The 26,582-nt window shown below is 43.0% G+C and overlaps 1 protein-coding gene across 2 annotated transcripts; it reads left to right on the top strand.

Annotated features, from left to right (window-relative positions):
- The first annotated feature begins 1,873 nt into the window (after positions 1-1,873).
- On the top strand, positions 1,874-26,573 carry UBXN7 (UBX domain protein 7). 2 transcript variants are annotated; one of them, XM_035334351.1, is made up of 11 exons: positions 1,874-2,028; positions 4,846-4,993; positions 6,958-7,025; positions 9,742-9,807; positions 11,585-11,697; positions 17,925-18,071; positions 18,419-18,509; positions 19,532-19,659; positions 20,087-20,480; positions 21,235-21,314; positions 26,071-26,573. In XM_035334351.1, exons 1-11 carry the CDS (start codon positions 1,899-1,901, stop codon positions 26,230-26,232), a joined length of 1,527 nt encoding a protein of 508 aa, XP_035190242.1. In that variant the 5' UTR covers positions 1,874-1,898; the 3' UTR covers positions 26,233-26,573. The 2 variants fall into 2 exon arrangements, with proteins under 2 accessions (XP_035190242.1, XP_035190244.1); XM_035334353.1 differs by lacking the exon at positions 21,235-21,314.
- Positions 26,574-26,582: the final 9 nt, after the last annotated feature.

Here is a 26,582-nt window from a genome sequence, read left to right on the forward strand (position 1 = left end):
GATTTTATGTATTTTTTCTTGCCTGATGGATTTTGTCCTCTCAATGTAACAATGACCTCTTACATAAGAGCCATTATTTTTGAAGCTTACTGAGTCAGTCTTTTAACTTTGCGTACCCTGAAGATGTAGATTTATGTCTTAGTTCTGTAATTACACTTTCTCAGCTGCTTAGAATTCACTTAGCTTTGGCTTGGACTAGGTAAAATAATAATAATAATCCTTGTTTTATAAATATATGTCATGTGTAGAAGAGGTTAAAGGCTGTTGCACGATGGGGAAAATAAACAAGACTAAGAAGTCAATCATTAGCTAAATGCCTAATTGAACTGCAAAACACATAAAAGTTATAACCTATACCAGAAGGCCAGTCCAACAGCCTTGTCACATCCCCCAAATGATCATAATCACAGCATGCATGGCACAACAGTCCTCGGGAGGCTCCTCTTTAGCTTCTATATTTTTCTCGTTAGAGGGTAGAATTCAGCCACTGCTGAGTGGATTTCGGTTTCACCAGCAACTTCTTTCTGTTGTTACAATCCAGGTACTTTGAAGCAGGGGAAATATTTTTGATTGGTTTGGGTTAGTTAATGATTCCTTTGCTTCTGAGTGTTAGTTACTGAAATACTGTGAGATCATGCAACTTAATTTTTTTAATTCTTTGTCTACAGTTGCCAAGTGCAGACATAACTACAGAGAAAATTCATAAGCTAAGAGCACTTAGTCATGAGCAGAAGCCATTCTTGCTGGTATGGTAATGTCTCAATCTACGGATTGGATTTAGATGGTTTCTTGTGAGGGTAACAGCCGGAATATTGCTACAGCACAGGAAACTGAAAGAGAAAACCAAGTGAGCAGCTCTAGTTGGTGACTGATGGCTGCTTAATGGTGTTAAGCAGGAGCCCATACTTAGGCTGTCTGAGCTGATACAATGGTTCACTGCTGCACAAAAGGGTGAGTGTACCAGCTGCTTTCAGCCACCTCCACTCGTGCATTTGTCCCCTTTATGAACAAGTTCAGCTCACCAAACTGGTGCACACACACACACGAAAGGCAAGTACCAAACCCCTAATACGTGGGCTGGCTTGGTTGCTTCCCTGAGAGCTCTTACAGGAGCCAAAGTTGGTGTGGGGTTGGGAATGGTCTGGGGTTGGGAAGTAGGAAGAGGAGTGAGAAAGGGAACAGATCCACCCAACTTTATGGCAGAGTTTTTAAATCATCTTGGGCTTTTAAGGAAACTTCTGTTTGAGTTTGCATTGAGGGTAGCTACTAACTTTTAATAAGGTGCTCCTCTGCAGAATTCCAGCCTGCTGATGGCATTAGCAGCAAGTGAGACACGCTGTGCCGTGCTGGAAACCAGCTGAAAAGAGGGAAATGTATTTTCTACACATGCAGTTCCTGCAAGTAGCACAAGGAAATGCTGGGAGCGTCTGTTGTTGAGGCTGCTGCTTCCGAATTTGGAACAAAAGCATCTTAATAGAAAAGGCACTCTGCTGTGGATTCGAAAAGCATATGCCTCTTATCAGGCTTTCTAACCCCGGCCTGGGCACACATCGGCCTGGAGGACCAGGAGGGAGCAGTGGGCTCTCCAGGTACAGAGTGCCCCAAGCGAAGATAAAAACGCCTTCCCCGTTCCCACTGATGAACACCACAGCCATCGAAACGGCCACCTGGGGTCGTGCAGCAGGCGAGTCACAACCCCCCAGCTCCCCGAGCCCCGCGGTTAACGTTAAACCACCCCCAAACCCTTTCTTCCGTCCCCCCCTCCAGCTCCTGTCAGGGACCCCCCTGTCAGTCAGAGGCGGCGCGAGCCGCGTTGCCACGGCAACTCCCGCCCCGCGCCCCCGCCCCGCCCCTCCCGCGGCGGCCCGGCAGAGGAAGGGCGCGGGCGGGCCCCGCGCATGCGCGGTGCGCGTGGGCCGGCGGCGTGCGTGTTGTTGTGCGGCGGCGGCGGCAAGATGGCGGCGCCCGGGGGCTCCGCGGCCTCCGCGGCGCTCCTGGGGCTGATCCAGCAGTTCACCGCCATCACGGGTGAGGCGCGGGGAGGGCCGGGCCCGGCACAAGCCGCCGCCGTTCTCCGCCGTCGTTTCGTGCTTAACCGGGCGGATCTCTGCCCGGCTGGGAGGCCGGGCTCGGGGCGGCCGAGGGCAGGTCCCGCTGGGCCCCGCGGGGCGGAGCGGGGCAGGTTCCGCGGTCCCGGGGCCTGTTCCGGGGCTGTGGGGAGGGCCCCGCCGAGCCAGGGGTGTGGGCGGCGGCCGGGTCTGTCAGCGGGGCTGCCCCCCCCCCCCCTTCCCTCGGGTTCCCCCTGGGTTTTGCTGGGCCGGGAGCCGGCGGTGGGCTCGCAGCTGGAGGGCAGAAAGGGGCCGGGGTGAGCCCACGTCCGCCTTTTGGGGCAAAAAAAAAAAAAAAAACACTAAAGCAGTTCTTAAGGTGTGTCTCCTGGCTGAAAACCCGGTTTGAGAAGCGAAAAGCTGCTTAAAGAGCGCTCCGTGGATGCAGCACAGCTTGTCCCGGGCCCCCTGCTCATGGCACCGCGGGGCAGGGCCTGAAGGAGAGCTTAACACAATATCTTTGGCTCTTCAGCTGATACAAGCGCAGCTGCTCTTGGTTCACTTGCTCCAACCAGTTTGTTTCCAGGTTGTGGCTGTGTTTACACAGTTTGTGTGTGCTTGGGCCTTGAACGGGCCCGGTACGGTGCCCTGACAGGCTGTGGGTCGCTCAGTTAGCTGTACGGAAGCTGTCAAGAATTAGTCCCCTCAAATAACAAAGAAAAGCTACAGTCAGTCTGTTTCCATTACAGGATGTTTGGTATTTTCTTTTTCAGTAGGGCCTGAGACAGTTGCTCAAAAAGTAACCAGAGCAGGCAGAATCATGCTGGTTTGCCCGACAGCTTTTTCTGCTTACGGGTTGTGCTAAACATAAGAGCTCCACCCTTCATGCTTTCAAAAAAGAAAATAAGAACCCATCCGATCTTAAAGGAGGACTTGAAGTTTTGTTTTTTCCTTTTACCAGAGCTTAAGGTTCTATCAAAAGTCTGTTCTCGTGGAGCTTGTTTTGCCAACGCTGGCGTGAAGTGACAGGTGCTCAGTAGCACACACCCTTGGTGGTTTGTGTTATCAGCTTTCAAATTTGACTTGTAAGTTCACAAAATTACCAGTGTTTGCATGGAAAAGGCTAAATGAATTCCACATGGCTATCTGATTGGAGTGTACCTGGTGGTGAGGATTGAGGAGTAGTCATGAATATATATATTTTTTTCCCAGATGGCAGAATTGTGTTTCTTTGTTGCTCTCACCCTGAAAATTACCAAGTGCTGAAAGTGTGTAATTCCTGTAAATCTTCACTAATGGCATGATGGGATCTCCTTGAAGTCTGTTTTGATTTTTAACAAATATTTAGTATTTTCTGCTTGCCGTCATAAGCACTGAAAATATTCCTGTGGCGGTGGTTTCCTCAGGAGTGAGGAGCGCTTGGTATCTTTAAGTAGCATAGGATTGGATGTAGTTTTTCCTCCAGTTCTTCTAAATGTCTTCACGTGACTGTGCAGTAAGGTTGGATTTTGAGATGTGACTAGTTTTTTCTTTTGCATTTTTTTTTCATCTTGATTAATGTCTTTAAGTACAGCTAAGTGTCATCTGATTGCACTTGTTGGGGCAGGTTGTTTTGCTCTTGTTTTTTGTTTTTGAAAAAGTCCTTCCCTTGGTCTGTCTGGCTTTCTTTGTGGTGTAACGTAATGGTGCAGGTCTTTGAAACCATTGAGATAAATCAATTCTCGAAGTGTATTTTCTCTTATCAGCCTGTTTAATCTAGAGCTCTCTGAAAAATCTCAGGCATCTGATGAAAAAAATAACCATGTTTCTCTCACCTTAGCTGTTATTCTGATGCTGGGAAAACGGTGTTTTCTTCATTTCAGTGACTTGTAGTGAACCTGCTAAGAATTATTACAGATCCAAAAGCTACTCCCAAACTGGTTCAGCTGCATTTTGCTACTCTTCCTCTATACCAGTTTTCCTGTATGAAAATAAACTCTTTGGCAGCCTGCTACTTCTAGAGCGATGCTGTAGCAAGTAGGCTCTTAGAAGGTTGGGTACAGGAGAGATTCCCTTTATGAGAGTGCTTTTGTTTGATTGTGTGATTCTGAGAAAGCTTTGGGGGGCAGAGGCTGACCCTCTGAGGAAAGAGCTACACGTGGTGCTGATAAGCAGTATTGCATCCTGAGCAGCAAGAAAAAGACTGGATTTAGTTGGGCTTGGGACCCATTTTAACGTTAGTCATGATACAAATCACCGTACGTTCAAATGCTACTTTCTCCATTTACTATTTTTTCTTCCTCTTATGTGAACTGAGCTTCTGCTCTTTACTTCTACCTTTTAGAGCACTCAGAAAAACAGGGGATCTTTTCTTCTCTAAGTACCTGTTATAGATGGGTAAATAACTGTAGCACCATAATAGTATTCACCCCGTAAGAATATTATGTCAGGTTTTCTTTTTTTTTTTTTTGTATCCCACAACAGAAGTCAAGATTGGTACACCTATTAACCTTTGGAAAATTGTACCAGGAAAGGGTCTAGAAAAAAGAAAGACCACGATAAACCCCTTTGTATGGCTTCCACTGAACTTTCTCCTTATGGAAGGCAGACGTCTGGCTGTCCTGTATCTGCGCACTCTGTTCCCCCTTGAGAACTGTGTTTGTCTCAATTTACAGTTGTGCCGTAGGGATACATGGCAACTGGTGAGCTGCTCTGATTGCTAATGCTTTGAGAGAGAACGCGTGCTGGGTAGCTGTTCCCAGTGCTTCCGTCAACACGCTTTCTGAAGAATGCTTTAATTTTTCCTTTGGCGTTACAGGTGCCAGCGAAAGCGTGGGAAAACACATGCTCGAAGCATGCAACAACAATCTGGAGATGGCTGTCACCATGTTTCTGGATGGTGGAGGCATAGCAGAGGAGCCAAGCACCAGTTCTGCAGGGGTGTCTTCTGTTCGACCCCACACCGAGTATGTACTTGAACATATCTGTGTATAAATGAATTGTCTGTCTGAGGAATTTAACAGTGGAAGGCAGATAAAATAAAGCAATTGTTCCTTCTCCTAACCTGCTGTCACTTCACTGTAATAACGTGCTTCTTTGATGATCTTGTTAAATTGGTTGCCCTGATATTTTTCTTAATAAATAAGCTGTTCTTATTACGTAAGCTGGTCTCTCTTGCGTGTACTTCAGAAGTGTTCCAGAAGTTATGCACACTGTTTTTGCAGACAGAGCTTGAGACATTAAAGCGGGGATCCAGGGGAAAGAGATTTTTATTTTTAAATTGCTACAGCACTCTTGCTTTGCTGGGAGAATGCCATTGTTTTGGTTCTTATAAAACATAGTGACCTCGGTCCCGCTTGTAAGCATTTCCTTGTGTTCTCTTAGGAGCAGCTAGATTTGGCACTGGCATGGCTGGATTGTGTACACTAATATGCAGAGGAATAAGCAACTACGAAGTCTGCATTAGTGTCTTACACGTCGCATGCCAATAAAGGAAAGTGTTATTGCACTTGAGCATGGCAGAGTCTCTCAGTGCTGCCTGTTAATGTGCCTGCTTGGGATGAGCGGAATATTTTGAGTGGAAGCTAATTAGTATCAGTCACATTTGTTAAAAGGTCTAAATTAAACCTAGCCGTGCTTTTGTCTTTCTGAAAGTCTTCCACTTCAAGGAGAAGGCAACTGACTTTTAAAGAAAATTTTTGTCACTTATACTTCTGAAGCACATGTATAAATTTAAACAACTATTTGAGCATTAACCTTTATAGTTCAAGTGCCTCCCTGCTTGAACCTGTGACAGGTAATGAAGTTAAAAGTCTGTATCTTGGTGTTAGAGTTCATAATTTCTAGACAAATTCTGGCACATCAGTGACTAACGATTCAAGTTTTTATTGGAATACTTTCTTTTTTATACTTGACACCCTCCAGGTGCTGGTCAGCTTAGTGTTACTTCTAGGAAGAGAGAAAAATAAATATGCAAATGCAAAATGGAGAATAACTAGCTTCACAGCAGCAATCAAAGATGTGGAGGTTAATAGCAAGGTTAGTGCATCTTGCTGACATTACGAGTTACTTTTTGAAACCTGCATAGCCAAGAGCCACAAACTGCACGCTTAAGATTTCGGAGAGTCCAGGGAAGAGGGTGCTTCAGGAGTAGTTCTTAGGCAGGGTGTAGCAGTGGATTTCCTTGAGTGAACCCACGCGCTCCTTTGAGTAGATCCATGGGCTAGGTGACTGTACTGGGTAAATTATACTTTTTGTAGCCCTTGTGATTTTATTTCTTCTCCCAGACGTAATTTCAGGTTACCTAGCAGTCTCTGTAAGCATAGCTAAGCTGTTACGTGAAGGAGCCCAGCTATGAAAGCAAATAACTGCTTTAGAATTGTATGGAGGGAAATGACAATTTTGACCATCTCGGTTTCCTTCCTCTGGAAAAAGAAAGGGCCGTGAGTTTAAAGTGGAGGCAAAAAGTCTTCCAGCAGGAGAAAGTTTGTAGTAATCAATAATCTTTTTTTCCCCTCTACATAGATAAACATGATAGGAGGGTGGCAAGTGGATTAATTAGCCTTTGGTAATTTTTAATAAACTTTTAATAAGTTCTAAGGAAGTTACTGAAGAAGAAAAAATGTTTGAATAGTAGATTGACGAAGTCTGGGATCAAGTCACCCAAGGATTCGTATAATCTTACGTCAAGATGTAGAAAGGCGATCCATGCCAGATCTTAACGTGTAGTGTACTAAGTACTGCTTCAGTGCCTTGAGTGGGAATAGATGGTGTCTGAGGTCCCTTTTGACCCCAAATCTCTGATTCTGTGCAATGATACAGCAGCATCCTTAGCTGATCCAAGTTGCAGGAGCCTTTGGAGCGCAACAGGGTATAATTTACATAGTACTTGGAACATTATTCTGTCTCACTTTTCTTTCCTCTTTGATAGGGATGAAGTACGAGCTCCAATTCCTCAAAAACAGGAAATTTTAGTAGAACCTGAGCCCTTGTTTGGAGGTAGGCTTGTGTTCTTATTTTCTTTTTTGTTTTCTTAAAATACTTTGGGATGAGCTTACATGACAAGAAAAGAGCAGAACTTGGTGAATATATAGAGTGAATATAAAGCTTTGTACATATTTTTATTCTTGTTTTTCTCTTGCTGCAACTGTGCAGCCATGTAAAATGATCGCATACTTGGAAGTACACCAGTGTTGTTTAAAACCTTGCCCATTGGACATGCTCCATTCCCAGTGGTACCAATTTGCCAGCTCCTGTTTCATGTGACTTTGTGAGGCAACAGCCAATTAGCAATGATGAGTACACACCTGTGTTCTTGGGGGTTCAGAGCTGTGCAACACTGCTGCAAAAGTGTCCAAGCTGGGGATTTGACTGACAGGTGACAATGGAGAGGACAAATGGAGGCTTCTCAGGGAGATTCATAAGGAAGGGTTGAACTGTTTCGTTACTCATCATGTTACCCATTTCTCCTTTAAAAGAATTTAATTTGCTCTTTAAACTGTATCACACATCTTCTTGTTTTCTGAAGCTGTTCTGCTTTTGAAGTGTTTTTTGCTGTAAGCAAAGAGGTAATGGAAATACTGTTTTCTGTTGTGTACTTACCTAAAACACTGGTTAGTACATAGCTAATACACTGATGCTCTGAATTCTTCACTAGCAGGACTAGATTACCGGGTGCCTTATCCTTTCATTATGTATAGTGTCCACCTCTGTATAGAGATCTAAAGTTCCCTCTTTTTTTGTTACTTACTTCCCTTGTGAGGCTCTGTCCTTTTTGTGTTGACCAGGCTGTCTGTGGCTCTTAACATGTCAGCTGGATTAAGAGTCTTGCCTTTTTTAACAAGGAAGAACATGCGAGTGCTCGTCTTTAATGTGATCCTGTACCCATAGGAAATTTGTTTTCTGTCGTTTAGTTCCTGTGCTACAGAGAGCCGTGAGATCAAATTTGAGGTTTATTGCAGAACTGGTTTTCTGTTGATGCTGTTTTCAATATCAGAGACATCTTTTGCCAGGCTGCACAACCTGAGAGCTGGTTGCAGAAGATGACCTGCTGAGGGCTCTTTGAAGGCAGTGCACCAGCTTGTTCCTCTCGCTTTCTTTGTGACCCAGCAGAGTCTTTGACAAAGGTCTAGAGATAACTGTGGGTTCACAGAACCACAAAGTGCAGGAGTATGATCTGCCAACCCTCTTGCCTGATCCTTTTCTACCCACCTGTCACACACTGATCACAGACCTGCCTGCCCTGCCAGTCCCTGACTGCCCTACCGAGGCAATCTGGGGATCAGAGGTAGCTTCCTGGCTCTCTCATCCACCAGTGCTAATATTCTCATTAATGCCACTTTTGTTTATAGCACAAAGCAGACCGGCAGCCCAGCTGACACTGGAAAGCTACTTCTACTGGTCCTTTCAGCTCTAATTTCAAGCAGGAAATATTCCAGTTCCTGGTTTTAACAGCCTCATATTGAGGTCACATTTTAGGTTTTCTTCTGATTGAAAAGCCCGTGTCCGTTTGCTCTGCCAGATACGCTGAATCGCTCTTGGGCTGCAAAATAAATCAGAAAAGTCCAACAGCACACCTGCACTGGGCTTGTAGCTAAGCCTGGAGAGGCGAATGTTGCTTTGCTGAAATGATCATTCAGTTGCTGTTTGAAGCTACAGTTTAAATGGCTCTGCAGCTGGCTGTACCAGGCTGTGCTTACCGTAAGCTTTTAGGGGAGAGAGCGTTACTTACTGGAGTTGGACAGGCGCTATTCACAGGCATGCTTCTCATTCAGGGTTACTTTCAGTTTCCACATATGCTGTGCAAAATGCTCCTATTATTTTCTTGATACACTGTACAAGAAGAATGCAAGAAATAAGAACTGTGTATCGTTCTCTGTGCCCTTAGTGCGGCGCAGGGTGACAGTGCATGCAGCACCTCTCATCTACGGGTGCAGAACTGTAAAGATCTCTAAAAACAAGGTTTGGAGGTACTTACTTTGTGACCTGTATGTATTTCATGCTTCCGCAATGCAAATGGATTTTTTGCATTACACATTTCTGGTGGGCATATGTTGTATTTATCTTGCTCTCTTGAATTCATTTCATATTTATCTTGTCTTCTAACAGTGACGTTTTGAAAGTTCTATCTTAAAGCTATTTTGCTTTCAAATAAGAGTAAAGCGGGCAAGTAGTTAAAATAAGTCTTGGCAGGCAGTTTCATTCTGCATCCCAACTGCAGTGCTTTCAGCGTTTTTCATAGGACTTCAGTGGAGCTGTAAGGCAGTCCTTCAGTTATCTGCCTGGCCCAGCTGAAGGTTTCCTTGCAGGCAGTGACACTGGATCCTATGGAAGAGCTTGGCTATTGCCAGTGCAGACAAAGATGGGATCTGGATAAGAGATTAAAAAGGAGCAGAAATTATCTGTGGAAGAAACCAATGCATTTCTTAATAAGGAAGGTAGTCTTCTGCAAGGGCTAACTTTAAATTTTTGTGTACTGCTGATCCATTTTCCTTCCATGGTAAGGTTTGCTGGACAGAGGATGTGATAGGAATGAATGGGTCTCATAAACTACTTGTCTGCATCCTCCTCCAGCCTTTCCTAATGATTTTACTCCAACATCAGTCATACTTTGAAGTCCTGTTTTGTTGTTCAACATGTGATGGAAGGTACTAGTAAGTAATGCTTTTGATAGGATACCTTTGGAATAATTATTTAAATACTCTTTTCTTTTAAGCTCCTAAAAGACGCAGACCTGCGCGTTCAATATTCGATGGCTTTCGGGATTTTCAGACAGAAACCAGTAAGTGTCTGCAGATCAGTAACTTAGAGGTTCTCCTTTTCTTTTTTTTTTTTCTAAGTATGATTGCAGATTAATTGCCAGCATAGGCTATGGTAGCTTTCAGTCATTGAATGTTTTTTAATTGCTTACTGTGTAGCAAAAGTTATTTTGGAAAAATATTATTATTAGGCTGTTCCTTGTTGTGGCAGTACCATTTGCTGACAGTTCTTCCCCACGTGCTTTGGGTGCAGTTAAGGTTGTTACTTTACTTCTGGGGGCAATCTTAAATTGTTATGGAATGGCTGAAGGGAGAGTACGGAGTAGTGGACATACAAAGCAGGTACTGAGGGTGCTGGCCCAAACATTTGCCTACGCTATGTAAGTAAAACCATCAGAAGGTATATTCTGCCTGCTTTGGTACGGCAGATACATTTTCAATAACTTTCAAAAAACACTTTCTATGCTTTAGGAAGAATCAAAAATGGAGAAGAATCTAACAGCTATGTAGAAATTAATTTCATCCACTGAATTTTTCTTGGATAGCCAGTGGTGTTTCTGGCACTTTAATTAGATTTGAGTAGCCCTGAGGCTTCTTCCTTGGCCACACATAAGGTTCGTGTGAATTTAATTGCTGTTTACCACTGTCTATCCGTTCATACACAGAATCTCCAAATGACAACGTGTTGGCTGTTATTTAAGCCGTTAAGTTTCACAGAACAGGCTTCTTTGACAGCAACTGACACCAGATATTTCTCAGCTGTGAGTTAGAGCCATTACCCAGTTGTTACTGCTAATGTTGTGGGAGTGCTCAAGAGCTCTAACCAAGGACCAGGTTTCTGAGTTATTAGGTGCTATCAGATGCTGAAAATAACTATTTGTAGTTCCTGGCTTTACCCTGACAGCTCTGGTCAGGGTTTTCCAGCCATAATAACTAGTCAGGTACTAAAGGAATTGGCAGCTATGTAAATAAAAACACAGAATCTACAGCATCTTCATGCACTTAACTTTTTTTCATCATCTCCGCTCTCTTAGCAAAAAACATTTAGAGGTATGTGATATGTAAACTTTAGTGAAGGTTTGTGATGCACGTTAACGATGCTTCATGGTAAAACTTTATGGGTTATTATCACTGTCCTGGCTATCTCTGAAGAAGTCGTTTTAGCCACAGAAGTCCATGTTATTTCCTGGCTTCCAGGCTTGCTCCACAGGGATACTTCTATCCCTGGAGGTATCCAGTGTCTGCTCAAAAGTGGCTTGTATGGTATGGCCCCTTGGCACCTCCTTTCACAAATGGAAAGCTTTGGCTTTATGAGATTGTTATTCCTCATTTCTACTGGCTTGCATTTTATCACTGCATATAATGCATATAGGTGAGCAGTTGCTGTGATCTCTCCACATAAACTGAATCTTTCTGTGGGATTGTTTTACCATCAGGTGTTACAAACACTGAAATAGAAATACTCTTGAGTAAAGCTATGATCTTACAATGTAGCTCAATTTTCTCTATTTAAAAGCATCTTGGGGGACAAGTCAAGGCTTTTTTTTTGTTTTCAGATATTGGCATGTGACCACTTCCAACGATACTTACATTTCTAAGATGTATTTAAATAAATTCCCACTGCTTGAGAGAGCTGGGACAAGTGGGGTTCTTGCCTTAAGTAACAGCTACTGTTACTCAGTGTGGACCAACCTTGTGACTTAGGTGTCAAAGTTTTGTGTATGCGTGTAGGGTCAATAATAAATCCATCATGTGAGTATTTTGTCTAATTCAGCTTTGTTTCCTCTTGGGGCTGTGCAGTTCGACAGGAACAGGAGCTACGAAATGGAGGGGCAGTAGATAAGAAACTCACTACTCTAGCAGACCTCTTCAGGCCTCCCATTGATCTGATGCACAAAGGCAGCTTCGAAACGGTAAGTTTTGAAGTTTTGGTGAAGTTCCATATGTGATGGCTGTGTACAGTGTGAAAGCCCTGTGTTAGGCTGTTGGCGTGTATGTAGGCTGATGAGAAAGTTGCAAAGGACCACATAGTGATAAATATTTGATGCAGTGCTTATGGAAATGTTGGTGACTTGTGAAGGATTAAACTAATGGCTGCAGACCACATTTTTTGTTGTTTAAATGCCAGTATGGCAAATGGCGCTCGATGAAAGACTTCTGTGCACAAATGAGGCTGGTAAAAATGGAAGAATTGGCATCCCTTGAAGCATCTTTGTAAAGCATGAAACAGAAATAGCTGGAGTAAGATGGCTTTTGATAGGTGAGCAAGTGCTTTGCAAGGGGCAATACAGTTTGCAGCCCAGCCCAACTGAGAAGCTCATGCAGTTTTGCTAACATGGCTGAATGATTTCTGATACCTGAGTGTTCGTAAATGTATCTGGGTGTGGCATTGTCATGAAGATGCAACTTTATCTTCAGTAGAAGTCATGTTTGTATATAAAATTACAGTGATCATCCTCTGTCTTTGGTCATGATGGAAAAAGTGTCCAAGAGATTGTCCCTGTAAGAAGGGGAAAGCCAAGGGGACTGTAGGATTTCAGTGATCTCAGGTGTCACCTTTTCTGTTTGTGGCGTTGCTTGTGGGTCTAGTCAGAATTTGCTACTATATGGATCAGTGCCCCAGTTAGTGATTAGAGCCTATGCAAATTGGTATATCATTTTATTTTCTGAGTTCCTAACTTCCAGATGTTGTTTGAAAGTCGCAGTTACTACTGAACTTCCACCTGGTCATCTTTAAGTAGCTGAGCGATAGAGATGATTTCATGAGAATGCAAACTAATGAGCAAATGGGGCAGTGCAGACACTGCAAGTGGTGCTGGAGATCTGACTTTGAGCTGAACTAAATATTATTTACACTCTTACATTTGTTGTGAATGCCATGCCCAAATACTGCTGCAGAACTTTTAGAGACATGCTGCCTTCATTGAGGCTCCAGCTCCCCATCCGGTTGGCCTCATCTCTCTCTTTGTGCTTCCTGAATCACCGAAGATCAGTTGGCTTGTCACCAGTTCCTGTGTCCTGACAGTGCCCTCCGTATATTTAATCTTACAACAGAATTCCAGGTTTGAAAGGATGCTGACAGAGGATAGCCACGTCTACCTCAGCAAGTCATTTGGTGCAATGGAAGCAGATGAGCAGGCTCAAGTAGCTGGTGCTGAGGCATCGCTGCCTCATGATACGTGTTGCAGGGTTTACTTCAAACACTTTTGTCCTTTTTTTTTTTGTACTTTTGTCCTCCAACTGATTATCCTGACCAGGCCTGTGGTTCAGAGCTGTTTGTGAACCAAGCAAACGTGGGTTGAGGGACTGAGAAAGGGAATTCACATAAAACAGCCAGTGCTGCTCCATGTTAGAGTGTATACAACGTCAGCAAGCGCCCTGTAATCTCTGCTGGGGAATCTAAGATGTGTGCAAGTCTCTCCTCATGTCGTGCTGAAAACACATCAAGACTTTAGCGATGTTGATTATGGCATGCACCACTGTCAAAATTAATTTCAGAGGAAGATGCAGCTGATCAAAAGGTTTGATTGTCGTAAAGTCTGTGCACTCTTATTCCATTGTGTAAATTAAAAAAAAAACAACACAGGGTTTGTATGTACACACCTCGTCCTGTTCTTTGTAGTAACTCAAATTTAGAGCCACATACACTTCATGGTATTGGTATTCACCGTTTTGTGTTCTTGTCCAGTTCGTTGTCCCATTTGTTACCTTTCATTTCAAACTGATGCTCCTCAATTTTCTTGCAATAAAAATCTTAGCTTCTCGATTTGTTGGCCGTTACCCTTTTCATGTTACCTTTTATGACTGTGCACTGCTGTACTGCTTCAGCTTGGGACAGTGTGGGGCCTCCTGTGAACCCAGTGACCAGAGTCTTTCTCAAAATTCTCCTCTAACAAGCTGCTGTTGGTTCTTCCTTCTCTGTACACTTAGATAACATCTCTAGTATTTAGTTTATATATATTTATCCCATTCCAAAGTGCCAGAGACTAAATCCTGTTGTTCTGATGCTCTTGTATTTTAGTATTAATCTGTGGTTTTATTTTTTTATTCCTGGTGTGTGATGTGCTCTAAGCTGTGGAGGGGTGTGCACGAACAGTCTGCCTACAGTGTTCCATCTGTATTTATGCCTTTATTCAAACTTAGCAGCAGTGGCAGCGTCTGGTCTTAGTAAGCTTTTCATGCAGCTTTGTTCTCCATCTTTTTTTGGTCCTGTTTAGGTACTCTAGCTTTTGGTTTTCATAGTAGGTAGATTCATTTATCCTTGGTTTTGCCCAAGAAAATTAGTTTTCCTTCAAACACACACACACAAAAAACCTTTATTAACATGAAGTTGCAAAAAGTTGCCATCTCATTTTAACTCTCCAATACCAGCCTTTAAGAACAAAAGTGAATTAAATTTCATCAAAGAGAAATTTTCAAGCGTTACACAAGTGTTGATTTCTTTTAACTTGAGCTCCATCGAGGAGCAGTGTGCTTCACATACGTAAGTCTGGTCGTTACACTTGTGAAGCTGTGTGTGACTAACTTAATTACCGTGTAAAAGAGAGGAGAAAAAAGATTTGATATGGAAAATCTGTAAAAGACTTTAATTTTAATCCTGCAGCCTTTTTGAACGTGGTGGGAGGGGCAGTAGATGTCAGTTACCTGGTGGCCCATGGTGGAATAGAGCTGAATAAACCAGAGACAAACGACTGATGTGCCAGCAAGGTGTTAACCTGAACTGCCTTTTTTCCCCTGCTAGAGAATTTCAGATAAACTTTCAGACCTTCAAAACAGTGCCAGTGAAAGTCTGTATTTGCGGACTGTTGCGTGGTTGTACAATTAAGCTGTTAAGGATCAGTTAAGCTTGCACAAGGGATTTTTAGTTTTTATTTCCCCACTCTAATACTGAACTTCATATGAAGCTTCACACTTGCTATCTGTTTAACATAGAGTTTGCTAGGTATAAATTGCTAGAGCATCGCACCAAACTTGCTTTCGAATGAGCAGCTTGATTTTGTTCTGAGGTCACAGATTGCTCTCCAGGATTGTAGGTGTTTATTTCTTCATGCATGTGTTGTAAGCCATGGTTTGATTTGGGGGCGGTACACACCGAATTGGCTTAGCTTGCGTTTCTTGTTCTGGGAGCAGACAGTTAGAGCATGTGCAGTTCTGTACTCCATCCTCATCAGGATTTTGGTGTTTCTGTCAAGGAGCTGTGACGTTGCAGAGTTACAGGCCTGTCTGTATGAAGTTTCCTCAGTCTACGAGTTAAATATCTCTAGCTGCTCCCTGCTTTACAGCTGATGCTGACTTTTTTCTTTGTGTGAAGCAAGCAGTAATAGTTTGGAAGCTAACCTAGTTTTGTACTCAAATGGTGCAATTATTGCATCCAGTGCTTCTAGGCTGTCCTTTTGCATAAGTGGAGCCTGCAGACGCACCATGGGCTAAGGAACGGCTGGTTGGTGAAAGGAGGATGAAAAGCACCCTGTCCTTCTGTGTTGGCCCAGGCAAGAGGTGTAAGCCTAACATAAATAGGATATTTCTTGTTAGACAGATCTCTTGTTCTGACTTTGTGTCACCTGGTGTCTTCCAGACTGAATCATGCTTGACTAGGAGATGTCTGGAAGGTCACAAGATGCTGGCTCCACTTCCTCGTTCCTCTCTGCTGACTGAAGGGAGTAGTGCGTTGCAGCAAAGGGATGAGAAAGAGCCAGCGCAAAATGTATGAACCATACATGGTTCAGAAAAGTCAAACAAATGATAAACCATGGTATTTTCATTAGTACAAGAGCAAGAGTTGCCAGGGAGAGGCAGTAGCGAGTGTAAAACAAGGCTTGTTTCCCACATTGTCTAGCCAGATCTGTGATGGTGGGTTTTTTGCCGTAAGTTGTTGTAGTAATTAAAAAATGTGGATGGGTAGAAAGCGGAAAAGTGACTTTAGGGGACGTTGGTCTTTTGGGGGTCTGTCCTGTTGTATCTAACAAGCACCAGTCTTTGGAGGTTCCTGATTGCTAACAGCCTGAGTGGGAATGCTTGCAGCGAGGAGTTGCTCTGTACTTACCCTTTGGGTGCTGTTTGTTCAGTGCCAGGCTTCGTACCTCTAAGGAGGAGAAGTGAGAGGAGGGAACGGATGTAGGAAACAGTGGATCTAAAGCCATCAGGCAATTTTCAGGCTAGGCAAGCCAGCTCTTGAGCCCTGCATTGTTATTTTGGTCATTCATCAAAATGATCCTCAAATGTAATCTCTAAACCCACACTATTTCTTCCTTACACGCTCCCCCTCTACCTCCAAAACAGCAGTGGCTGTGTAAGACCATGGGTGCGTGTGTGAGATGGCAGTAGTTTAACTGGGTCCTCTGAACTGTTCAAAGTGAAGCCTGTTGTTTTTACAAGGAAGTTAAAAGTAGTTTCAACAGCTGGACCTGCTCTCCAGGTGAAAACTTACCTTGGCAAAAATGTCATGTGGAATTTCTTGCTTGTACCCTTCTGTGTGCAGCGGCTGGATGGAGGAGAGGTAGAGTCAGGTTTTTAATAATGTTAAAAAGTACACAAAGTAGGTGTAGAAGAGTGTGATAACACTTTCCAGCCGTGCTAGTTACATATTTTTGAGTTTGTTCTTTCAGTGCCATACAGGTTACACGGGACTAAGGCAGTGTGATTAACTGATGTTCCATACTGACATATGTTCCCTCCTAATCCTTGGCAGTACCTCTAGGCCTCGTCTTAAACTGATTGCCTGGAATTAGTCCTCAAATCCCACAGCTAGCTCAAAATAAATCTTTAAAATAAAGGCATCACAAGTATAATTAAAACCCTTAGCAGTTACTTAGGTGCCACCTGCCTTGTTTCTCCCTTCTGGTGAACAAATACAGGGTTCTCACATGGTAAGGTTAGTGATACCTAGTTGGTGTGAGGTCCCCTGTGACAACAGGAGGAATATTCCACACTTCTGCAGTCATTTTTTCTTCTGTAGCTTTTTTTTTTTCTTTGAGTAAAATACTATTTGGCTCTGCAGGTCACTTGGCCATGCAGAGTATATTTTGTAGACCTGAACAATGAGCAAGCTTATAGTTTAATATTTACAGGTTTAACAGGAGTGTTGAGGCCTGAACTTCATTGAGCTAAGTGGATGGGGGTACGTGTCTATCATGCATTAGATAGACTATTTGAAGGTGCACTGGTTAAAAATCACCTTAAACGTAAATGCTTTGGTTTGGGGAACAAACTACTGCCCAAAACAGCAAAATCTTTGGTAACATTCGAATTCCTTGGCTTTGCTGTTAAGTGCATTACCAGCAGGACGGTGAATGCACTTAGAAATAAATGCCTACCTTTTTAAAAAGGAAGGGAAGCTCATATGCTAGTTCCAGTCTCTCCAGGTGGTAAGAGCATTCCTTCTGTTGATATAGCCCTCTTTTTTTCAACAGGTATGACAATTCAGCGATCAGAATTACATTCTTGATCAAACTCCTACCATTAACTTGCAACCAAGCAGTCAGACTATGCCAGCTTTGTGACTCAAACCAGTAAGATTTCTTCCTGCGCCTTCCCGTCTTCCTCCCAACTTGCAGTCTGGATAACGAGCAACAGAAAAGGATGTCTAATTTGGCAGTTGTACAGTAATAGAGTAACTCAAAACTTGGAGAGAAAAAAAAGAAAAAGAAAAAAAAACAAAACAAAACACAAAGAGAGGTGGTCCTGTTGCATTTGTGCAAGTCCTCTGTCAATTATGCTATCTATTTCAATAGAAGATGTTCCACAGGTTTATCTCTAGAGTGAACAGGTCTTTTCTCTGTTGTTAGATTGGTGTGATTGACTACACTCTTCCCTGAACAAATACTTAATTCAGTGTCTTTCCCTCCACCTCTCCCCCACCCCAGTCCTAAAGCTGCTTTTCCCACTCCGTGCTTGGCTTGTTGAAATCCAGCAGCTCTGTTCATCGATGTGATTCTGTAATTCAACCAATCTCATTTGAGCAGGTCTTTCAGCCCTGCTTTCTGTTTTGTGGATACCTTTGCGCTAGCTCTGTCCATCTTTCTCACTGTGAAGGGGTTTTGGTGAAAAATCTGACACTGTTAGAAGCCATCACTGCTCATTGCTGGCATTGTTTATACCCAGCTCTTTGGTTTTAACTCATGAAGCTTTTCTCTGCTTACAGGCCAAGGAGTGTGGTCAGATGCAGAACAAATGGCTCATGATAAACATTCAGAATGTGCAAGATTTTGCGTGCCAGTGTCTCAACCGTGATATCTGGAGCAACGAGGCTGTGAAGAACATAATCCGGGAGCATTTCATTTTTTGGCAGGTGGGACACTTAATGACACTCGATGTCCTGACACATAGGACAGTGAAAACAAACTTCTATGAATAAAATGGTACTGCTGCAGTTCTCTTGGAGAACTGTGGAAGAGACAACCTTTGTAGTTATGGATGTGTGTTGTAGCGCATACACAGCCTTTCACGTGTGGATTCAAAATGTTATGGCTTAAGCTCTAATACACACACCATTAGAGGTGCATATTCAGCTTGTAGAAGTTCCTGAGACGTGCATACCACTTGTAGCATACACTGTAAAATAGAGGAAAATTGGTACGTTTTCAAGGTGGAGTTTTTGTGCTCTCAGTAACTAGCTTCCAATGTGGTATTTTGTAGGTGTACCATGACAGTGAGGAGGGACAGAGGTACATACAGTTCTATAAGTTAGCAGACTTCCCTTATGTCTCCATCCTGGATCCCAGGACAGGTAAGACAAGTGACAGTTGCCTGCAGTTTATGTATACTGTTGTAGGCTAGATGGCAGTATGTATTACGTTGCAAGTAAAGCATCTCAGTCCTCTTATTTGTCCTCCAAGAGATCATCTTGTCCCTGAAGAAGTGAAACAACTTCTGGAAGAACTAAAGGAACAAAACTCCCAAGGCTTTCTGAAATTCTGTGTTTGATGATGGTACTTGGTATAGTTTATCAAATACTTTGCTTAAAAATTGAAAATAGTACCACCTGCTGGTAAAATTCTTAAATTCGTTTTTTGGTGAGTTTTTTTTTTTTGAAGTGGCCTTTTAAAAGCTGCTTGAAATCTTGTGATGAATAAACTATCTTAGAAATAATTAAGGTGACTTACTTATTACATGAATACGGATCAACAGTCCTTTTTTTTTTTAACTAAATGAGCAAACTTGCACCTTTACCTCAAGCTCTTTTGAAATTAGAACTTTTCCATTTGAGTGACAGAACCTTTGTCTTTTCTATCATTGTAGAAGGCTACTGTATTAATAGTTTGTTTCTCATGTTTCTCAGGGCTGAAGGAATAGTTTCTTTCATTAGAGCTGAGTTTTCTTGCTGTTTGACTTAAACCACCTCAAAACAATTTGTTGTCGTTGAAACTGAAGTTCTCAGCACTTTACTCATGGAAATAAATGCTGCTCGCCGAGGTGTAGAATCAAAGCAGACATGAATGTGCAAATGCTCCTTCATAACGTTAGTGTTTTGTGTTTTTTAATTTTGATGCCTAATACACCATTCTGCACACATTCCCTTAGCAGAACTAAATATAGATTGTATTTGTATATGAGTGGAACCTTTTGAAAGGGGTGAAGAGAGGAAGTTTTGTCATTATCAGGTGGTGGCCTGTAGGCAGCTGCAGTTCCACAAATATGGATTCTTGCATAGTGCTTGCACAGCACTGAAATGTTATTGTTGATGGTTAAGCTGCAGCCTTAGGAGGATTGTTGCTGAAAATACATTTTATGATGACTTACGTTCCCTAGGCCAGAAGCTAGTGGAGTGGCACCAGCTGGACGTGACTTCTTTCTTGGACCAAGTGACTGGGTTCTTGAGTGAGCATGGACAGCTGGATGGGCATTCTACCAGCCCTCCCCAAAAATGCTCTCGTTCGGTAAGTATGAGGACTGCAGAAACCTGGAAGAAAATCTAGTATGTCTGTATCCAGCTGTACTGATTTCCAATTCCGTAGTATAAACAGACTTCATGAAGTAGTGGAAGAGTATGCAAAAATGAAAGCAGTGGTGCACCATGGACTTCTCCCTTTCTCCCTCAGTTACTATTTTTGTCACACAGTTTGCACTTTCAGCTTTTGTTTTGGATTTAAGTCACAGAATTGTGCGTGTGTGGAAGGAAGATTTACGACTCCATATGAAACTCCAAGGAGGAATCATTACGTAGTCGCAGGATGACTAGCTTTCCATGCTGTTTGTTCATGACAGTTTTAGTAGCTTTCCTTTGGAACACTTTAATACCCTCTTGATTTTCAGTACATATCTAAAGCCATTATAATGGCTTTATGTTGTGTCTGTATTCAACAGGAGAGTCTCATTGATGCCAGTGAGGACAGCCAGCTGGAAGCTGCTATCAGAGCCTCGTTACAGGAGACACATTTCGATTCCTCGCAGGCCAAGCAGGAGAGTCGATCAGATGAGGAGTCTGAGTCAGAGCTTTTTTCTGGAAGCGAAGAGTTTATTTCTGTCTGTGGATCTGAGGAGGAGGAGGAATCGGAGAATCCTGCCAAGTTGAGGAAGTCTCCACACAAGGACTTGGGGTATAAAAAAGAGGAGAGCCGGAGGCCTCAGCCTGAGCCCCCTGCAAGGACTGAGCCTGGAACAACATCAAATCACAGAGTACTGCCCTGCATTGATGCAGGGATACTGGAGGAGTCAACTGACAAGCCTGAAAGTACGTTGCAGGGCCTAGATGTGAATGGTAAGTGGCCTCATCGTTTTTGTTTTTTTATAGTGACCTGTGTTATGCTTTCTTTTTTGAAAGTCTTTACCCTCTGATGAGCATAGTTTCAGCCCTCGTTTTGAAAAGCGAAACCTTTTCTTCTGTCTTACTCCCTCCTTGGCACTAGGCGTTCGGACGGTTCATGTTGCCGGCAGCAGCACTTTGATGCGGTGATGCTGCAGTCATGTTAGTCACTGAGCTCAACTTTCTAGGTTTGAGACCTTGTCTGCGAGTGAAATTCGCATTGGTGTAATGCAGATGCATATGACAGGGCTTCTATTGGTGTGATGGAGAGAAATGAAATAACAGCAGCCCCACCTCGTGCTTAGCTTGGCTGCCTTGAGGGTCCGGACTGAGTTTTAGCGGTGCAACTTTAGCTAATACCAACAAGTCGCAGGAGTCTCTGTTCCTCCTTGCGGTTCTGAGCTGAGACGCAGCGTTGTGAGGTGGTCGCACAGGCAGAGGTAGCACGGTATGCTTTACTCTGGAAACACTGACTGGTTTGGGTCAGTACTGTGAACTCTTTCAAGAGTCCTGAGTTTGATGCGTATATTTTAAACACATGCAGTACAAATATGTCTTCATAGACTGAAACCTCGTGTGCTAAAAGCTTTGTATTTGTCTCCAGTCCCTAACCCTACTATCCTATGCAGTGTGCCACCTCAAATCTACAGAAGAGCTCAATTCAGCTGCCTTGTTGTTTGTTAACTTGTAGTAACTTCCTTTATGCTAGGACCAAAGGCACAGCTGATGCTAAGGTATCCAGATGGAAAGAGGGAACAAATTTCACTGCCCGAACAAGCTAAACTTCTGGTGAGTGGAGTTAATTGGAATCCTTGTTTGAGTACAGGAAAGCTGAAACTGGAGAATTTCTTTTCCGATGGTGGCACTAATGAAATTAGATCTAGTGAAAGGCACTAGCAGGGAGCGCTTTCACTGTCATTCTGTTGTGTTTTTTTCCCTGTTGTTCCTCTCTTGTGATCAACAGACTCTGCTGGCTCTGTATGTTTCCATTGCTGCTTAGGTTGCATATCTTTCTTAGTTCCCAAACTGCTACTTTTCTTTCTAATATGTCTCCAAATAACTTTTGCATTGATCATTAAATTACCATAAAATACTCTCAGCTCACTCGTTTATCTTTTCTCCAAATTGAAACATTTAGTCATTGTCCCTGGGCAGACAATGGTGAAATCGAAGGCAAAACTCTTGCTTCTTGTTCTCCATCTCTTTCAGCATGCTTCCGCACTCCCTTCTGGATATGGATGACAGTAGAGTTTGGAGAAAGCTCTCCCAAAACAGACTTTTTATGCTATCATTTAATCACCGTGCTTCAAGTGTCCTTCTCAACTGTTCTTGTCTTGTTTACGCTGGAGAGGTTGATGTTGATGGTGTTTCCATCAAATTTTCACAGGCGTTCATCTGGAAGCAGTGTGTAAAGAGGTCACTGTATTCCTGTTAGCCATTCTATTTTTGTGGCGCAGTGGCCAATAAAGATCATTTTAGTGTAAGAAATTCAAAAGCTCGGTGTTGAAGTCAAAGGGAAGACTAAAGCACGCCTCTTCAGAGACCTCATGCAGATTCAGAAGGAGCTTAAAGAAAAAATGTTTGCATCTCTTAAAGAAAATAAGATTTATAGTCCACTAAACTCTAGAAATGTACTCTCAGGGTCATATTTTCATCCTTTTCTCTTGAAAGCTTTAAAAGGAAAAAAAAAAGTCATCTTTGTTACACCAGCAGCTGTCTCAAAACCATTCAGAGTATGCAGACTGCCTGTAGGTCACTGTGGAGTCCTGAGGCTGAAAGGAAGACTGAAGGACACTCTTGTAGTAGGAACCAGTTTTCCTGTGTCAGACCTTCATTCCTGCTTTGCCATAGAAATCATCTCTGTATGATCTTTTCAAGGTCTCTTTTATATCTGAACTGTTTCTTGAAAGCAGTCTGTTGCATGTATTATTAAACATGTCGAACTTTTGAATACTCAAGTTCCAGCTGCATGTGCAGCTAACCTTTTTTTGTGCACAAGTGCTAGTAATCCATGGTTAGAGAATTAATTTATATGACATAGAGGTGTAAAACTGAAGTTTTTCCAATAATCCTAACCTCTGGCTTGACTCCTTTTAGTGGACTGTGGTAGTTGACAATTTGAAAATAAGTTAAATCTCAGCACGTAGCTTCTTCACCATCTGCTCTGCAGGTAGCAGAGGAATTTAGGTGAGACGAGGCTTGGTGAAGATGTGTGTGTGTTCTTTTTATTACAGAACTGAACAGACAGCTTCTGTTCTCACCTATCTAAAAGATGCGGTGGGACTTGTGCAATCTTTTAAAGCCATTTCAGTCAAATGAAGGCTGAGTCTCAGATGTTGTTTTGTGAGCATCATTTCCAAGCCTTTTTTTCAGTTCAGATGCTTTCATTTTAAAGCTGTCCTGAACTATAAAAAGAAAATTGTATAAGGAAACATATACTTTGAAAGTTTTAATCAATAAGTTGACATTGTTCTCCCACCAAAACTACTTTTGAAGACAGATTTTTTTAATCCTTGCATTGTTATTGATCAAGAGTGGCTGCTTTACACACTGTTATCTCCAGGATATGTTTGTTTCTTTGTTTGTATATTGCTGTAACCTTTTTTTCCCCAGGAAAAACAAAATAAGCAAAACTGCCTTTTTATAGAAGCAGTTACTCTTGGTGTGCTGTAAGTAGTTGACTTCACTCTGTTCAGCAGCTTAGCACTTTGTCTGCATAGCTGCTTGGCTGCCTGAATAACTTCCACTCTCTAGCAAGTGTCATGGGGTGTGCAGGAAAGGGTTGGCCTTAAAACGGTGGCGAGATGTGGACAGTAAACTGAACCAAATCTTTAGGTACAGTGGTTTAGGAGCTTGGGTTATCCTTGTTGCTTGAAAAGGAAGTCCAACATACATTCTTCAACAGACGCAGGCATCCATATGTGCAAAGCCTGTTGCAGAATAGGCCAGGTAAAAGAGGAGGTTGGGGCCACAGTCTCCTTATCCCAAAGGTTTGCCCATGCATTCTGATGAATTGGTAAGAAATCTTTGTGCAGATTACCTTCCGAGCTGTTCCGCAGTCATCAAATCATGGGAAAGTCCATGTTGAAGAGGATGCCTGGAGACCATCCGGTGTAACCCTCTGAAGGCAGGGCTGTAGGCGAGGTTATCCAGCACCCTGTCAAGCTGAGTCTAGAGCGATTCCAGCAAGGGATGTTCCATTGCTGCTCTGAAAAAATTACTCCAATGTTTAATTTCTTTCGCGTTAAAGATTTACTTTGTTATAAACAGATTAAATTTCCTGCAGATCAGCTTCCGTGCATTGTCTCTCTTCACCATGCATTTTTTGTGAAAGAAATACCTTCATCTCTGTGTCAGAACACTGTTGTTATATTCCCACCTAGCCATCTCTTTTCTAGACTGGACAAGCGCAAGTCCTTCAGCCTTCCTCACGTGCCAATACATGTCCAATTTTCTATTCACTCTAATGGTCCTCCACTGGATCCTCTCTAGTTTCTCCTCGTCTCACTTAAATTTATGGCCCAAAACTGAACACTGTGTTCCAATTGTGGCCCAGCAGAGTGGGGTAATCACCTTGATCCGCTGGCTGTTCTCTTCCTGATGCAGCCCAGGTTTGCTGTTGCTGCTGCAAGCGTGCGCTTCAGACACATGTTGAGCTTTGTTAATGCATTTTGGCATTCTGTCCGTGACATCCTGGGTCTTGGCTTCAGGCAAGCAGCAAACTTCCCAAGACTCAGAGTTAGGTCAACAGCTGGTACCTCAGTCCCCCCCAGAAGGGTGTCCCTGCCTGCGGTGTTCACTGCTTCTCCTTGCTGGTTTTGATTTACTGAACAAGACCAGTAGATCCAGTTGAATTAATTGGAACTTGTTTGTCCTTGCCATTTATTACCAAGACTTTGTATCTGTTTTTCAGCTGATTTTTTATTTTATTTTTCCAGATGATGGGAGAGCTGCTGTTTTTATCGCCACAGGTCATGAGTCATCAGGGAACCTTATCCCACAAGCTGCTGTTCTCCCTGTGTGTGTTTGAGTTTTGCTTCTGGTCATCCTATTCCATCCACGCTGCAAGGCCTCAGTTCTTGCCCATGTAGTGTCCCTACCAGCATCCTGCTGCTGCTTCCCTGCTCATCTTCCCCGATGCAGCAGAACGTGCGGACCTCTTCCTGCAGCTCCCAGGGGTTCAACCAAAGCCTGCTTCCCACCATTCCCACCTGATCCTTCATGCGGGGCTGCATCCTTGTAGCCCATCACCTGCACAAACACATCTCTCCTCGGGTGCTCCAGCTGCCCTGGTGCCCCTGAAGTAATAGAGCAGTGCCACGGGCTGCTGTGGGAGGCTGCATCTTGTGTTGTGTCAGCACGGTACCACCACCGGCTTTCCTGACAGACCTCAAACACCAAAACGAACAGCAGCCAGTGATCTCCTGAGCCCTGTGGGTGTGAGCTGCCACAGTAACTGCCAGCCCCTTGATGGCAGCCACTTTTTGCTGTATGCTGGCTCGCTGAGGTCCCAGCAGCAGCTAAATAGCAAGTGGAAGTTGGTGGAATAATTAGTCCTAGTAGAAGTTTAACACTGTTAGCTTACCTCCTTGCGCATTAGCTTACCTCCTAGCTTAATTACCTACCAAAACTATGTGAACAGGATTGTTGGGACTCCTTACTTCTTCACGCTTTCTGTTTATTACATACTTATGTTCTTTTTTCCAGCTCTTCAAAAAGCTACGACTTTTCATTCTGCCAGTCTTGCTCTGTTGCTGTACTCCCTGTTGTATCTTAGCCAATCTCCATTTCTCTGTCTGTCTGTTCCTACTTTATGCTCTCATCTGCTGTGTTTGCTAATGAACTTGGGAAATCTCTCTCGTGTAGCATGGGCTTTAGCTCCTCCTGATGCATCTGAGCGTTGGGTTGTGAGGCTGGTACTCCATCATTCCAGCGCCCTCTGTTTCCTGCCTCGATTGCTATTGTAGAGGAGCTGATGAATTAAAAAGTGCTTTAAAAAAAAAAAGATCCATCCCCCCCCAAAAAAAAGCTTCTTGAAGGCAGGAAAAAAAATATTTTAGTAAAAAAAAAAAAAAAAAAAGTTGTGTTTATTTTTGTCAGCGTTGTCTGACAAAAATACTTCTTTGGTGGCATTTAGGTTCGGTAAGGATAATGTCTGATAAACGACTGAGGGGGCTTCTGATTTGGGGCACTTCCATTTTTTTTTGGCAAGTCATATTTTACTGTGACTTGAATGTGTGATATAGAATTCAGATTGCTTGAATTAATGTATTGCTGTGTGTATATTCCTCCTGTTTAAAGAACCAGTTAGGTAAGGGATTGCTTGGTAATTAACTTCTATGATTACTCACACCATGTGAGGGTCAAATTAGGTAACAAAGTAGCTAAGTTCTATATTACATGAAAAATTTCAAACTTTTCTTTCTCAGTGATTACAAACTTTTTTTTTGAAAGGAAACCAGGATACTTTTGTGATTCTTTGTTGTGATTTCTTTTTTTGGTGTGTGTAATTAAATGATGCTTCTTTGCCTTTCTTTCTCCCTAGGCTCTTGTGAAACATGTCCAGTCAAAAGGATACCCCAATGAACGCTTTGAACTTCTCACCAACTTCCCTCGAAGGAAACTCTCCCACCTGGACTATGAGATCACATTACAGGAGGCAGGCCTGTGTCCTCAAGAGACTGTCTTTGTGCAGGAAAGGAATTAGCACCATGGCCTGAGTTCTCCCAGCCTTCCTCCCCTCTCCTCTTTGCCTAGGACACCAACTCATTGAATATGCAGTTGAGGGTCATAGGATTGCAGTGCTGAAATCAGGCAGGCAGCTGGCTGGCCCTTCTCTCTCTCTTCTTCCCTTTTCCTTGCTCTTGTGACCAAATGAGAGTGTTCAGAGTTTTATTTTTGATCTCAGCTTGGGCCCTGCAGAGAACACTGGGAAGAACATCTTTCCTTTGTTTTCATGGAATAAAGTAAAAGAATTATCTGTGTATCCAATATGCTGGGGCTCGGAGTGGCCATAATACACATACCCTTCTCGCTGCTATTCTTAAATCTGTTTTG

The sequence above is a fragment of the Oxyura jamaicensis genome, chromosome 9 (assembly GCF_011077185.1).
Source record: "Oxyura jamaicensis isolate SHBP4307 breed ruddy duck chromosome 9, BPBGC_Ojam_1.0, whole genome shotgun sequence".
Lineage (NCBI taxonomy): Eukaryota > Metazoa > Chordata > Aves > Anseriformes > Anatidae > Oxyura > Oxyura jamaicensis.